At 49.4% G+C, this 16,866-nt stretch overlaps 1 protein-coding gene across 1 annotated transcript in view; it reads right to left on the reverse strand.

The window, feature by feature from the left end:
• The window catches only part of pudp (pseudouridine 5'-phosphatase), a 79,655-nt gene that overhangs the window by 57,683 nt on the left and 5,106 nt on the right, over positions 1-16,866 (reverse strand). Inside the window, exon 3 of the mRNA XM_070892536.1 lies at positions 9,634-9,863. Coding sequence (XP_070748637.1) covers positions 9,634-9,863 — 230 coding nt within the window. The remainder of the gene's footprint in view (positions 1-9,633; positions 9,864-16,866) is intronic.

Consider the following 16,866-nt stretch of genomic DNA (forward strand, 5'->3'; position numbering starts at 1 on the left):
CTTTGTTTCTGACAGTGAGGGGTGGGGAGAGGGGGGGGGAGAGGGAGGGTGGGGAGAGGGAGGGAGGGGAGGGATGGGGGGGAGAGGGAGAAAGAGGGAGGGGGAGAGGGAGAAAGAGGGAGGGGGAGAGGGAGGGGGAGAGGGAGGGGGAGGGGGAGGGGGAAGGGGAGGGAGAGGAGGGAGGAAGAGGGGGGGGAGGGAGGAAGGGAGGGAGAGCAGGGGGGAGGGAGGGAGAGCAGGGGGAGGGAGGGAGGGAGGGAGAGAGAGGAGGGAGGAGGGAGAGAGAGGAGGGAGGGGAGAGAGAGAGAGAAAGACGGGAGGGAGAGAGAGAAAGGAGGGAGGGAGAGGGGAGGGAGAGGGGAGGGAGGGAGAGAGAGGAGGGAGGAGGGAGAGAGAGAAAGGAGGGAGGGAGAGGGGAGGGAGAGAAGGGGGAGGGAGGGGAGGGGAGGGGAGGCTGAACGGGCCGGGTCGGGATGCCACTGCCGACGACACTTCGGGCGGGGCCTGCCCCCAGCGAGATGCTGGGTGGGCCCCGCCGACGACATGGAGAGAGGGGAGAAGAAGAGGGAGGGGAAGAGAAGGGGGGGGAAGAGAAGGGGGGGGGGAGAGAAGGGGGGGGGGGAAGAGGTTGGGGCGGGGGGGGGGGAGAGGCTGAACGGGCCGGGCTGCCGCCGACACTTCGGGGCCCACCCCAGTGAGATGCCCGGCAGGCCCCGCCGACGACAGGGGTGGGAAAGAAGAGGGGGGGGGGAGGAGAGGTGGTGGGGGGGGGGGGGGGGAGGAGAGGGGGGGGGGAGGAGCGGGGGTGGGCGGAGAGAAGAGGGGGGGAGGAAGAGAAGAGGGGGGAGAGAAGAGTGGGTGGGGGAGAAGAGGGGGAAGGCTGAACAGGAGGGAGGCCCGAGACCCAATCTTCGCCCTGTGAGCCCATTCGGCCAGGGCTAGGGTCGGGCCCCTCCCACGCAGCTCTGGAGCGCATATGCAGCAGTCCCGGCACTGTTTTCAGCGCCGGGACCTGGCTTCGCCCCGACCCCTTATGCTGCGCCATGCCGAGCACGAAGACGTCCTGAGGAGAGAAGAGAATCACAAGGTAAGTTTTCGGCGCCCCTTTTTCTTCCAGAAAGTCGGCGCAACTTATCGAGATGCGCCATTTTTCCAGAGGGCGGAAACTTGGGCCCATTGTATCATCAGCAAAGTTGGATATATTACATTTGGTCCCCTCATCCAAATCATTGATATAGATTGTGAATAGCCGGGGCCCCAAGCACCGATCCTTGCGGTATCTCACTAGTTACAGCCTGCCAACCCAAAAATGGCCCGTCTATTCCTACTCTCAGTTTTCTGTCCGTTAACCAATCCTCAATCCATCCCATGACCCTTCATTTTGTTTAATAGTGTCTTGTGTGGCACCTTATCGAATGCCTTCTGAAAATCCAAACACATCACATCCACTGGTCCCCCCTTATCTATTCTGCTAGTTACAACCTCAAAAAACTCTAACAGATTTGTCAAATATGATTTTCTTTTCATAAATCTGTGTTGACTCTGCCCAATCTTATTATTATTTTCTAAGTGTCAACGATATGTCATTTTAACAGCCTTCTCAACTTGTACTGACACCTTCAAAGATTTGTGTACATACACTCACAGATGTCTCTGTTTCTACTTCCTTTAAAATTGTACCATTTAGTTTATATTGCCTCTCCTCATTTCTCCTAGCAAAATGAAAATTCAAACTTCACTGCATTAAATTGCATCTGCCATGTGTTTGCCCATTTCACCAGTCTGTCTATGTCGTCCTGAAGTCTGCTAAAATCCTCGTCCCTATTTATTACATTTCTAAGTTTCGTGTCATCTGAAAACTTTGAAATCATGTCTGTATACCCGGGTCATTAATATATATAGCTCCGGTAGGAGTGTCCACAGCCCAGTGTCTTAACAATGAGGGCACCCTCTATCATGTAGTGTGGTGCTACCATTGTGCTAAGTGGGACAAACTAAGGAAACTACACACAAAATTCTTACAGGGCTTGACAGAGTACATAACATGAGAACGTAAGAAATAGGAACAGGATTAGGCCATTCGGCCCATCGAGCCTGCTCCGCCATTCAATAAGATCATGGCTGAACTGATCCTGGACTTAGCTCCACTTCTCTACCCGCTCCCCATAACCCTTTATTCCCTTATCGCTCAAAAATCTGTCCATCGCCGCCTTAAATATATTCAATGACCCAGCCTCCACAGCTCTCTGGGGCAGAGAATTCCATAGATTTACAACCCTCAGAGAAGAAATTCCTCCTCATCTCAGTTTTAAATGGGCGGCCCCTTATTCTGAGACTATGGGGCTCAATTTTGGCCAGGAATTGCTCCGTTTCTTTTGGAGTAACTTGGTTTTTCTGGCGTAACTTAAAAATCCCCATTTTGCACATTCATTTTTGCATCAGTGTAAGTGAGTTAGTTATGATTTTTTTAGTTTTTTTTCTCCAAAGCGGGCATTACCAGCCACCAATGCCAGTTCTGCCCATTTCGACAGTTTTGTCCAGCTAATAGTTACTCCAAATCTACTTAGACCAGCGTATGTGGCCGCTTCAGAAAACCCTTGCGGAGAGTTAAGAAAGCAGCGCAGGTAGGTACATCGGAGGCCATTCGGCCTGGGATAGGGGAGGGAGGCCAGCATACCTGATAGTGATGATTTCTATCAGTTCTCCTGCCCGCCCGCCCCTAGCCCTGGCCAAGTGGCCTCCCGGTGCAATTTCAAGATGATTAAAGCTTCAAATCAACTATCTCTACTCACAACAACATTTGGCCGGTATCGGGTCCCACACACAGCGGCTGCAGCAAGACACGGAGAGGCTGGGGGCGAGGAGCTACTGCGCATGCGCGGACACTCCATTGCACATGCGCAGACGTCCCGGCGCGGTTTTCGGCGCAGGATACTGGCTCCACCCCCGACGCGACTGGCCATGCTGCGCGACCACAGGGAGGAGGCCAGACAGCAGCCAAAGTGGTGAGGAATTTTTTCGGCACACTTCTGAACGGAGAAAAGCGGCGCATCTCCAGTAAGTGCGCCGAAGAAAGGGGTGGGCCAAAATTGAGCCCTATGTCCCCTAGTTTTAGTTTCTCCTATGAGTGGAAATATCCTTCTTCATCCACTTTGTTGAGCCCCCTCATTATCATATATGTTTCAATAAGATCACCCCTCATTCTTCTGAACTCCAATGTGTATAGACCCAACCTATCTTCATAAGTCAAACCCCTCCTCTCCGGAATCAACCTAGTGAACCTTCAATGCAAGTATTAAGTTTACTTAAATACGGAGACTAAATACGTAGATGCAGGGAGGATGTTTCCTCTGGCTGAGGAGTCTAGAACCACGGGGTCACAGTCTCAGAGTAAGAGGTCGGTCATTTTGGACTGAGGTGAAGAGAAACTTCTTCACTCAAGGGATGGTGAATCTATGGAATTCTCTACCACAGAGAGCTGTGGAGGCTCAGTCTTTGAGTACATTCAGGACACAGATCGATGGATATTTGGATTGTAAGGGAATCAAGGGATATGGAGATAGTGCAGGAAAGTGTTGAGGTAGAAGATCAGCCATGATCTCATTGAATGGTCTACTCCTGCTCCTAATTCTTATGTTCTTATAATGCATCAAAACTTTTGATGCATTATAAGAACATAAGAATTAGGAGCAGGAGTACTCAGGTGAAACACTCAGGTGCCGAAAACATTGTGTACCACCACAATCTCTTACTTCATGGCCCAGCATATTCTCCTCCAACTCCATCAAGGTGGCTCAACCCTGCTTCAATGGGAGTTGTAAGCTGCCGTGTCAGGAGCAGCATCAGGGGTACATTAGAATGGAATACATTATAATTTGGAGCCAAGCTAAGCTTTCCATCAGCAGAACACCTGCTACCACTCACCTGAGGATCATTGTGCCCATATTTATGATGCTTAAAAATGGAATTCATCTTATAGGCAGTCCCCCGAAATGAAGATGACCCACTTCCACGCCAAAAAAGGATAAGTTCACTGGTGTTCCAATGAAGGACCTAATATTCCAGGTCCTGAACTACATCCTGAAGGGTGGAAGATGCCTGTGCGTGGATTTTTAAAATGTGTGGTGGCCGTTGCACACCAGCCACCACACGGGCTTGACAGAGCTAGGTCTTGGTCCAGTGACAAGGGTTAACCAGGACGACTGGAGACCTGCTCAGCTGCACGGATCTAGTGCGCACACATATCGCAGTGTGGGCTGGACCCGTGCTGCCCCTGGGCCCTCGGCTCTTCTGGGCCCCGTACCCTCATTCGCTGCAACTTCGCCCACGGTGTTCCAGGGCCCAGCGCTCCAGCTCTATTTATAGAAACACAGAAACATAGAAAATAGGTGCAGGGGTAGGCCATTCGAGCCTGCACCACCATTCAAGATGATCATGGCTGATCATGCAACTTCAGTACCCCATTCCTGCTTTCTCTCCATACCCCTTGATCCCTTTAGTCGTAAGGGCCACATCTAACTCTCTTTTGAATATATCTAACGAACTGGCCTCAACAACTTTCTGTGGTAGAGAATGCCACAGGTTCACAATTCTCTGAGTGAAGAAGTTTTTCCTCATCTCGGTCCTAAATGGCTTCCCTCTTATCCTTAGACTATGACCCCTGGTTCTGGACTTCCCCAACATCGGGAACATTCTTCCTGCATCTAACCTATCCAATCCCGTCAGAATTTTATATGTTTCTATGAGATCCCCTCTCATTCTTCTAAATTCCAGTGAATATAAGCCTAGTCGATCCAGTCTTTCTTCATATGTCAGTCCTGCCATCCCGGGAATCAGTCTGGTGAACTTTCGCTGCACTCCCTCAATAGCAAGAATGTTCTTCCTCAGATTAGGAGACCAAAACTGCACACAATATTCAAGGTGTGGCCTCACCAAGGCCCTGTACAAGTGCAGTAAGACCTCCCTGCTCCGATACTCAATTCCTCTCGCTATGAAGGCCAACATGCCATTTGCCTTCTTCACCGCCTGCTGTACCTGCATGCCAACTTTCAATGACTGATGTACCATGACACCCAGGTCTCGTTGCACCTCCCCTTTTCCTAATCTGTCACCATTCAGATAATATTCTGCCTTCCTGTTTTTGCCACCAACATTTATCCACATTATACTGAATCTGCCATGCATTTGCCCACTCACCTAACCTGTCCAAATCACCCTGTAGCCTCTTAGCATCCTCCTCACAGCTCACACTGCCACCCAGCTTAGTGTCATCTGCAAACTTGGGAGATATTACACTCAATTCCTTTATCTAAATCATTAATGTATGTTGTAACTAGCCGGGGTCCCAGCACTGAACCTTGCGGTACACCGCTAGTCACTGCCTGCCATTCTGAAAAGGACCCGTTTATCCTGACTCTCTGCTTCCTGTCTGCCAACCAGTTCTCTATCCATGTCAATACATTACCCCCAATACCATGTGCTTTAATTTTGCACACTAATCTCTTGTGTGGGACCTTGTCAAAAGCCTTTTGAAAGCCCAAATACATCATATCTACTGGTTCTCCCTTGCCCACTCCACTAGTTACATCCTCAAAAAATTCTCGAAGATTTGTCAAGCATGATTTCCCTTTCTTTATAGCCCCAACCTGTGGTGGTGTTCTCACACAATGGCATCAGCATCAGGAAGAGGGAGAAGAAAAAAAAAATCAGCCAATGCTCCAGATCCTGATCGATGCCCAGTCACAATCTGCCGCAAGCTGTGGATTTTGGGCGAGAACAAGGTGGGCTTCAACTTCAATGCCTCCCCTGGTCTGTGCCAACACTGGCAGGGTTCACACAGGAAGAATGGCCGTTTCTGACAGTGCCCATTAAAAAAAAAAGCAAATGCATGTAAAAAGGCACATCTAATCGCAAACTGGTCTGTCACAAAATAGAGTAAAAAAAAAGAGTACAGAAAAAATTCTAGGCTGAGAGAAAACTTTTTTTTCCATTTGACTAGTTGCTATCTCATAATTCTTTGGTAATATTAACTTTTAAAAGTGCCAAGTCCTTTTTAATATACCTAACAGAGAGCTAGTACCGATTCAAAGTTATGCCAATCTCTCAGTTTATTTTCAAGAGCAAAACTGGTTCAGCTTTCATTTTTTTTTTGCTGTAATAGCAACTCATTTGCTTGCTACCTTGTGAGCCACCATTCCCGAGGGCCAGTCGACACCTTCAGGAAAGAAAGTTGACGTGGCAAGAAAAGGAAATGAAGGTGTATTGAGCAAGCAAGTCAAATCAGATGGAAAAAAAACTCCTCATGAAGTTATTGTGCCACTTCAAAGAGAATGTTAGATAGAGGCTAGATAGGAGGCTGTTTTAGCCATTCAGTGCTTCAATCCCCATGTTGCACAGAGGGATTCAAGGCCACTGCATATCGTTTATAGTTGGGCATTCGTTTTCATTATAGCCTTTAGCAAGTAAATAATACACTTTATCAGGATCAATTCAAGCAAAGCAAGATCACCCTGGAAAAACAGCACACTGCTAATCACAATTCTCCTTTACTGCACCTCACAGCTTTCAGTCGGTGAAAACCTTAACTGGACTGTGTTCAGATGCAATTTGAAAAGAACTATCATGACTGCAGGCTGGTATTGTGTCCATCCTATCTTAGTCTTACAGCAAACATGCAGGAACATCAACAATCTCTTTACTGTCAAGCATGGTTAACTATTTTCTTTTGTGAACTGTGTGCTCATCAAGGTGAGAGATCTTACTGGTGGAGACGAAATAGTTTCCATTTCTGGCTTCCAGTGCCAGCAATAAGTTCGCTCAGGTCACACCATCGAGTGTAGCAAGAATACGTTCAGTTGAAAGCTCCCTCTATTATGTCCCAACCTCAGGAGAGCATCTACTGTTGTACCAGTCTGATCATTTCTATTTCCCACATCAGCCATCCAAAGGCCCCTTGGAGTGAGATATCCAATTAGTAGGCGCCTCAAAAGCATTGGAGAAGTACCACCGATGCTGCCTCCGCAAAATCCTGCAAATCTATTGGCAGGATAGGCGCACCAACGTCAGTGTTCTCGCTCAGGCCAATATCCCCAGCATCGAGGCATTGACCACACTCGATCAGCTCCGACGGGCGGGCCACATTGTCCGCTTGCCCGATACTAGACTCCCGAAACAAGCACTCTACTCCGAGCTACGTCACGGCAGGCGAGCCCCAGGAAGGCAGAGAAAACGCTTCTAGGACACCCTCAAAGCCTCCTTGAAAAAATGCAACATCCCCACTGACTTTTGGGAATCCCTGGCCCAAGACCGCTCAAAGTGGAGGAGAAGCCAAACACGTTCGGGAAGGCGCCGAACACCTCGAGTCCCGTCGCCAGGAGCACGCGGAAGCCAAGTACAAACAGCGGAAGGACGCACGACAAACCAAGCACCCCACCCACCCGTCCCTCCAACCATCGTCTGTCCCACCTGTAGGTCCCGTATTGGTCTCATCAGTCACCTTAGAACTCATTTTAGTGTGGAAGCAAGTCATCCTCGACTCAAGGGTACTGCCTAATAAGAAGCAGCATTATGGGCAGTTTTATGTATGATCCATGCCCACTAAAAAACAGATTGAGACCGGCCAAATTCATTTCATATAGGACCCCTTGACACTACCCGCTTACTCCACACTTGCCCAACCCCACCTCCATCATACTACCCATGCCCTCTGACATCCCACTTGGTTCCTCTTCAATTGCTCCCTTCCATCCCCTCCCCCACCCTTTCAATCCCTCCAGTGTCAGTCGCATGCTGTTTTTTCTTTATTATTCGTTCACGGGATGTGGGCGTCTCTGGCAAGGCCAGCATGTATTGCCCATCCCTAATTGCCCTTGAGAAGGTAGTGTGAATCGCCTTCTTGGACCGCTGCAGTCCGTGTGATGAAGGATCTGCCAAAGTGCTGTTTGAGAATGAGTTGCAGGATTTTGACCCAGCGACAATGAAGGAACGGCAATATATTTCCAAGTCAGGATGGATGGTGTGTGTGACTTGGAGGGGAACTGGGTGGGAGGTGTCGGTGTTCCCATGCTCCTGCTGCCCTTGTCCTTCTAGGTGGTGAAGGGAGTTGCTGTCGAGGAAGCCTTGGCGAGTTGCTGCAGTGCATCTTGTAGGCACTTGGAACACACTGCAGCCACGGTGCGCCGGTGGTGGAGGGAGTGAATGTTGAAGGTGGTGGATGGGCTGCCAGTCAAGCGGGCTGCTTTGTCCTAGATGGGGTCGAGCTTCTTGAGTGTTGTTGGAGCTGCACTCATCCAGGCAAGTGGAGAGTATTCCATCACACTCCTGACTTGTGCCTTGTAAATGGTGGAAAGTCTTTGGGGAGTCAGGAGGTGAGACACTCGCAACGACCCATTTTCACCCCGGAGCAAAACTTGGGTATTGTTCCGTGAGGCCGCTGCGGGCAATACCCGCGCAAGCTTCACGGGTGAAAATTAAAGGGGAGGTGCGGCGCGCAATTTTTTTTTTTTTAAACGGCTTTGCCTTGTGTAAGTCGCGGGGTCTGTTGTCACGATGTTGTAGCCCAGCACTTCGCTTCTGCGCCAGGCTTCTGCCACTGCACCCCGCTCCCTGGCGGTGAAGTGGTGGCCCCTTGCCCTACTGCAGAGTTCGCAGCGTTCCCTCCCCTTTAACGGAACGGGAGGGCCCCGTGCTCCCGCCAGCACTCCGCATGGCGCTGGAAACGTCCCGTGCTTAGCACTCCAGTCCCGCCCCACCCGAGAGGAAGTGGAGCGCGCGACATTGCACTTCCCTTTCTCCCGTGGGGGGGGGTAGGGTAACTCCAATGTCGCGGCCTGGGTGGGACTTCCACGCCTGGCGCAGGAAGTCCCTCCTTGCAGCGGTTCCGGGGGGGGGTTACCGAATTTCGGCTCCCATGAATTTACATCGACCCATGTTGAACTTCACCTGCCACCTCTCTGCCCAATGAACCGGCCTGCCCGGATCCCTTTGCATTATCGCATATTTAATTTGGTGAAGCTTCATAATGGAAGTAAGCAGCAGACAATCAGCATCATAGGCAGTCCCTTGAAGCGAGGATGACTTGCTTCCATGCCAAAAAGGGATGTGTTCACATGTATTTCAATGAAGGACACCAGCCACCACACGGGCTTGACAGAGCTAGGTCTTGGTCCAGTGTCAAGGATTACCCAAGACGACTGGAGACCAGCTCTGTTGCACGGACCTAGTGCGCACACATATCGCAGTGTGGGCTGGGCCCGTGCTGCCCCTGGGGCCCTCGGCTCTTCTGAGCCCCGAACTCTCGCCCCTCCTGGGCCCCGATCACGTCCCTCTACAAACTCTTGCCGCTCCTTCGCCCCCTCCTGCTGTGCCTGCCCACACTGCAATCAGCGACCTGGCTCCGTAGCCGTCGCCCTCCTGCAGCAGCACGCAGTGGTATACCACCCCACGCTGCTCCCTCCAATGGCCCCGGCCTGCTGATGGTCTTGCAGATAATACTAGGATCACCGGTGACCAACGTGCCAAAGGCAGGTGATAATTGTGGAACTGCACTTTGGCAAGAATCGGCATCTTCAGCAAAGGTGGAAAGAAAACTGCCGCAAACAGGAAACAATACTTTTTAATTAAAACTTGTCTTACCTTGTCGGAGCGTGGCGGTGGCTCAAATCTCTGAGCACAGACCAGGAAGCTATCGGGCTCAGGCTTGCTTTTCTTGACATCTGGGTCATCGCCGCACACAATGTGGTGGAATAAGCTGAAGAACTCCTTGTGCTTGGGTGTCTTTAGGTCATACATCTTTTTAGACGAGCTGGTTGCCACTGCAATCGGTATTTTGCGTTTGTGGAGGTGGCAGACTAACTTCTCGGCGCCTGAGGGGAAAAGCAAGCAAAGCAGCCACCATTGACTATTTTCCATCAATCTGTTGGGGTTCGCCACCCAAGCAGCCACCCACCACGTGCAACAAAGCCAGTACGTGTCAGCAGGCTATTAGCCGGAGGAGCGGACAGGGGGCTGGTGCAGGGAAGTGAAGAGTCAAATCATAACCTTGATCCCGGGGTTGTGAGGGTTGCCCTATGAGGAGAGACTGAGTAGATTGTGCCTATACTCTCTGGAGTTTAGACGGTTGCCAGGTGATTTAATTGAAACATATAAGATTCTGGGGATTGACAGGGTAGATTCTGAGAGGCTCTTTCCCCGGACTGGCTCGTCTAGAACTAAGGGTAGGGGGGGGGGGCATAGTCTCAGGATAAGGGGTCGGCCATTTAAGACTGAGATGAGGAGCAATTTTTTCACTCAGAAGAAATCTTTGGAATTCTCTACCCCAAAGGGCTGTGGATGCTGAGTTGTTAAACATATTCACGGTTGAGATGGATATAGATTTTTGGGTTCTAGAGGAATCAAGGGATTTGGGGACAGTGCGGGAAGGTGGAGTTGAGGTCGACTATAAGCCATGATCTCATTGAATGGCGGAGCAGGTTTAAGGGACTGAATGGGTTACTCCTGCCCCTAATTCTTGTAGCTCAGTGGGTAGCACACTCACTTCTGAGTCAGAAGGTTGTGGGCTCAAGCCCCACTCCAGAGACCGGAGCACAAAAAAAAATCTAGGCTGACATTCCAATACAGTGCTGAGGGAGCGCTGCACTGTTGCAGGTGTCGTCTTTCGGATGAGACATTAAACTGAGAATGCGTTTATTTGCAACAGCCAAAATGCTCTGATTGGGTCCCCCTTGATCACATGACCTGATTGCTGATTGGTCCCTTTGCAGGATAAGACACACCCAGCAGTTTCTCTGGAATGTGTAATTAGAACTGCTCTGGCTACGTAATCAGTGATTTTGCAAAGTGTAACTCGAGTCATTCTGACTGCCGACTCCAAACAGAATAGAGCTCACTTGGAACAGACAGGCTCACTCTCACGGGTTAAGACCTTCTCCCACCCCCAAACAATGTCCTGCTCCCACTGCCCTAGTGCCTGATCTTCTCTGCGCACCCGCCCCCCCCCCCAAGTTTCTGACCTCCCCCGCCCAAGTGCCTGCCTCCCTGCCTCCAACCCCCTCCCCCCCACCAGAAGTTCCTGACCTGCTCCCTCTGCCCAAGTTCCTCCCCCACAGATTCATAGCCTTTTCCCCCCCCAACAAGTTCATGATCTTACTCTTTACTGGTGCACGCAATCGCCGATGCACACTCATTAGAGAGACCCCTTCAAGGATCCATCCTATGACGGGGGTCCGGCCCCCAAAGATTGGTCGGAAGTGGAGTTCCGACATGATGGTCGTGGGAGACCAGTAGTCCTTGTTGTCTTACAAGGGGGCCGGCAGAAGATTATGCTTATCGATACTGGCTCAGCTGTTACCATCATCCACACCCCATACCCTGAATGCCATGCAGCGGCGGGCAAGGGTTATATGACCCTTAAAGGGTTTAATGGTGATACAACCACTGCGTATACAGGGAAGGCCACTGAACTTCCGTTGGGAGGCCTTACCTGTAAGGTCCCAGTGCCGATGCTGATGACCACCCCTGATGGAAGGGAAATTGTAGGGACTGATGTGTTGGATCAGTATGGCGCAGTAATAGGTTACAATCATGACTGTGTTTAGATGGGATTAAGAAATAATGCGAGTGATAGAAATTTCAGATGCTCACTCGGTTTTTGCTATTAAAAAGCCATCTGAGTATGACCCACTGGGGAGCGAAAATGAAGCTGTGGCAAAACTAATTCAGGAACACCTAGCGGTGTTTGCCACAAGCATGACTGTGGAAAAATGGCAGGCGAAGAGCCAATTGAGGGATCCCCCCTCTCATTCACTAAACAGTATCCCATCCCAAGAGAGAGTCACCCTTACATCCGAGACACCATAAAATCCCTAGTCCTTACTACTCGGGGGATCAAGGGTTATGGCGAGAAAGCAGGAAGGGGGTACTGAAGTTTCATGTTCAGCCATGAACTCATTGAATGGCGGTGCAGGCTAGAAGGGCTGAATGGTCTGCTCCTGCACCTATTTTCTATGTTTCTATGTTTCTAGTCGAGCAGGGTGTTCTTAGGACAGGCACTTTCATGACCAATTCACCCACATGGCCGATTAAAAAGCCTGATAGCAACTGGCGACTGACTATTGATTACAGAAAGTTAAATTCTGTAACGCCAGCCTGCTCACCGGTCGTAAGAGAAACTCCCACCATATTATCTCAAATTCCTGCTGGTTCCAAGTACTTCTCGACTCTCGACGTCGTCAATGGATTCTGGAGTATCCCTGTTAAAAGGGAAGACCAGTACAAATTCACATTCACATTTGAGGACCAGAGCTACACCTGGACATACCTGCCGCAGGGGTTCCACAATGCCCCCACGATATTCCACAAAAGAATGGCTGCAATTTTGAAAGACTTTTCCCACCCTACCTGCTTGCTGTAGAACATAGACAACCGACTACGGGCAACCGACAGCATGGAGGAGCATTTGTCCCTTTTCACGAACTTTTGACATTGTTGGCTCAAGCGGGACTAAAGGTGAATCCCCGTAAGACTCAATTAGTAAAAGAACGGGTCACCTTTCTAGGAGTGTCCATTTCTCCAGAGGGATCGTCCCCTGACTCTCAAGGTGGAGATAATACAGCGACTGCCATTACCCACTTCCAAAACAGCCCTACGATCATTCTTGGGTTTGGTGGGGTACCAAAGGAACTTTATCCCAGGTTTTGCAGAGTGTGCAAAGCCCCTGTATGATTTTATAAAACTGCAGGGTGATGATATGCGCCCGGCATGGACTGATGCTCACACCCAGTCCGTGGCTAAATTAAAAACTGCAGTGATACAGGCCGCATGTCTGATCCCTCCTGATCCCACACAGCCCTTCCATTTGAAGGTCGGGGCCACAGAGCAAAGCCTCACTGCAGCTCTGTGCCAAATGCGAGCTAATCGACTGCAGCCCATTGCACATGCGTCTCGAATCCTGCAGGGGGCAGAAAAAACGTCTTCCGGTCGGTACATCACTTTACCTTTATTACTGGGTTACAGGCTACAATCCTGCACAGGGGGGACACACCTCTGAAACTACTGATGAAACCTGGAGATTCACTAGTTTCCTCGCAGCGCCTCAGCAAATGGACATTGGAATTTATGGAAAGAGACATTGCTACAATTTCCAAACCCACCACCTTGCTGCCACAATTTCTGATCTATGAGGGGGACCTGCATGAATGTCCATTACCCCTGATTAACTTTGAGACCCATCCTGTGCAAAAAGAGTCCATACAGGGTGCCCCAAATGTCTACATCGATGGATCCTCATGTCACATTGAAGGATCCCCTCACACTGGATATGCTGTGGTATTGCCAGAAAGAACCATTAGCAAAGATGCAACACACTCTTCACAATATGCAGAAATCGTCGCACTTCTAACCACTGTGAAGGAAACCTCAGATAGACCCGTGAATATTTGGTCCAATAGTGCCTATGCTATAAACACCATGCTCTCCTTGCCCCTATATCACAAAAATGACTATTGTACGATAGACGGTAAGGCCCTGGTCCATGGACCCTGGTTACGACTGCTCTGGTCATACCTCAAACAGCGATCCCAACCTTGCTTTATAGGAAAGGTAGCAGCCCATAGAAAAGCGAGGGAAATTCCAGAGCAGACAGAGCAGCCAAGGATGCTGCGATTGATGGGGAGATAGAGGATATAGTTGTTGAGCCCTGCAACGCTGTTAGCAAGGCCTCCCCAACAGATCACCTAGATTTAAAATCCCTGCAGCAGCAATACTGGCCATATGCTGTTGTAAACACCTGGCATGAGGAAGGTAGACCCCTTCCTCAACTGACAGCCTGGGCTCCCAATACCATACCAGCCACTGCCCCTGACTCAGATGAGCAGTTGCTGATGTTCAAAAGAAAGCCAAACGCATGCCCGGTGGTATGTGTTCCACCAGAGGTGGGTCAGGAACTGCTCTCCCTCTTTCACTCCCACCCCACAGCAGGGCACTATTCGGCCCTGGTAACCTTCTACAAGGTAGCATCCACAGCTTGGTGGCCTTCCATGAGGGAAACAATCAACCAATACGTGGCACGATGCCTACCGTGCCTGTAACACAATCCTCCCACATGCACTAACCGAGTCTTGCTTCAAAGCGCGCCCCCACCTCAAGGGCCATGGACTCACCTCCACTTATGAGAAGAGACTGGATCAACTGGGTTTGTATCCACTGGAGTTTAGAAGAATGAGAGGGGATCTCACAGAAACATATACAATTCTGACGGGATTGGACAGGTTAGAGGCAGGATGAATGCTCCCATTGCTGGGGAGTTCCAGAACCAGGGGTCACAGACTAAGAATAAGGGGTAAGCCATTTAGGACCGAGATGAGGAGAAACTTCTTCACTCAGAGAGTGGTTAACCTGTGGAATTCTCTACCGCAGAAAGTTGTTGAGGCCAGTTTGTTAGATATATTCAAAAGGGGAGTTAGATATGGCCCTTACGGCCAAAGGGATCAAGGGGTATGGAGAGAAAGCAGGAATGGGGTACTGAGATTGAATGATCAGCCATGATCTTATTGAATGGTGGTGCAGGCTCGAAGGGCCGAATGGCCTACTCCTGCACCTATTTTCTATGTTTCTAAGTTTTTATGTTTCAGATAGACTTCATTGGGCCACTTCCACAGGCGCAAGGCAATTTTCAGCATGCCCTAGTGGTGGTGGATCAATTCACTAAATGGATCGAAGCATTCCCCTGCCCAACACCGCAATCACGGCAACCAAAACACTATTGAATCATGTGTTTTGTAGATGGGGCGTACCAGTACAAGTGGACAGTGATCAAGGTTCACACTTTACCGGTAAAATTTTTATCCACCTGCAGGAAATGTTGGGGATTAAACACAAGTTACATATTCTCACCACCTCCAGTTGTCCGAAGGGGTCGAAAGGGGAAACAGGACCCTCAAGTTAATGTTAAAAACATTGTACGCGGACCACCCCACTTAATGGGCTAACATACTGCCAATGTGCCTGATGGCAATGAGGTCCAGAGCTCCTAAAACAACAGGAGTCTCCCTCTATCAGGCTATGACGGGGGGGGGGGGGGGGGGGGCTCATGAGAACACCAGGCCAGCTAACACTAACAGGGATGAGTCCCCCTGACAATGAAACCATGTAGTTCCAAGTGGCTGGAACAAGTGGTAGATCACACCGATCAGATAAATCGATTTGTGGCCACCAAATTGGGGAAGTCAAAAAGACAAATTAAAAAGTACTTTGACAAGAAAGTACATCCCTTTGAATATCAGGTGGGGAACTCAGTAATGATTCCAAATGATGCGAAAAAGAAGCTGCCTTTAAGCCCGGGTGGTGGAGACCGCAAAAGATAATAGATCGATTGAACCCCGCGGTTTATTTGATTCAGTTACCGGGGAAAAGGGGCGTTAAGTACAAAAAATGGTTTCACAATAATCAGTTAAAAACTGCCAAAGAGTAAATACTGCACTGATCTTGTTTCCCACAGACCATGTTACGGATCTTTATGATTGTCAGGACGATACCGGCCACGACCGAAGCCGAGGGAAGATGGCGAGGCGGGAGCTGCAGCGTGACTCACGAACGTCATCAATGTGCTTCGAGAAGCGACGGTGCACTTAAGATATGGGAAGGGGAGAGTCTCCGCAGGAGATGTTATTGTAGTATAGTAAATCGCCTACACCTGACGAGGTGGGGGCCGAGTCAGGCCATTCACTTTTCTCTCTCTCTCTCTAAGTTTCAAACCCATTATACAGCGGTCATCCACCTCACAGAAACAGCAGCAGAGCTATCAGAACCCCCTCAATGTTTATGGTATGTGAGCCCTGAGGAGATAAACCATATGAGGAGTCAATAAGGATATTTCCCCCTCAAGGTGGGGAGTCTGTAAGAATAAAAGTGTTTAGTAATGATAAATTGATTCTATAAATGTTAAAAGTGTAGATTATATGGAAAGGCTGCATTGTTGAAAGAAACAAATTGGATGCCTTCCCCAAGTTCATGTCTCCTGGCTGGGTAGAACTCAAGTTACAAAGGAAGCATGGCTTTGAAACTCACCAAACTAGAAAGTATGTGAGTTAGAAAGCCATTAACCTAATCAAGGAATGGAACCGGCCCTCCAGACAGACACATGTGTAAGAACCAATCAGGAACGGCCCTGGAACCAAGACCCAATCTTGAGGCTTTCTGAGAAACTATGACCTTAAGAGGTATGAAAACTCAAGCCAAAGATTGCTTCTCCTTAGCGTATGGCAAAAGCAGGACTTCTCTCCACAAAGAAGCAGGCCGTATGCTTTGCCAGAGGGAAGTAAAGTGTACCTTTTTTATTGTAACATCATTGTATCTGTTGTAACTAAGTAGATTCATAGGATTGTTGAGGACTGCTGCTTTCCTGATAGATGTGCATGTATGTGTGTTTCATAAACTATTCCAAATTGTTTTAAAAGAATCGGGCTGTCAATTTAATGCCAGAGATTTAGAAATCTTACATCCAGGGCACTGAGACTAACTGTACCACCACCCTGGTTGGAACCAGCGGAGTCGGTGCACACCTATGTTTCTATTGTAGTCCTTACTACTAGGAGGATCAAGGGGTATGGTGAGAAAGCAGGAATGGGGTATTGAAGTTGCATGTTCAGCCATGAACTCATTGAATGGCGGTGCAGGCTCGAAGGGCCGAATGGCCTACTCCTGCACCTATTTTCTATGTTTCTACACTGGTAGTTGCTCTCTCCTGCCATGGCCAATATTTAATCCCTATCCGATACTACCAAATCAGATTAGCTGGTCATTATCTCATTGCTATTTGGCTGCCACATTTTCCTACGTAGCAACAAAGACTGCACTCCAAAGTAATTCACT

The sequence above is a fragment of the Pristiophorus japonicus genome, chromosome 10 (assembly GCF_044704955.1).
Source record: "Pristiophorus japonicus isolate sPriJap1 chromosome 10, sPriJap1.hap1, whole genome shotgun sequence".
In the NCBI taxonomy this organism is placed as follows: Eukaryota; Metazoa; Chordata; class Chondrichthyes; family Pristiophoridae; genus Pristiophorus; species Pristiophorus japonicus.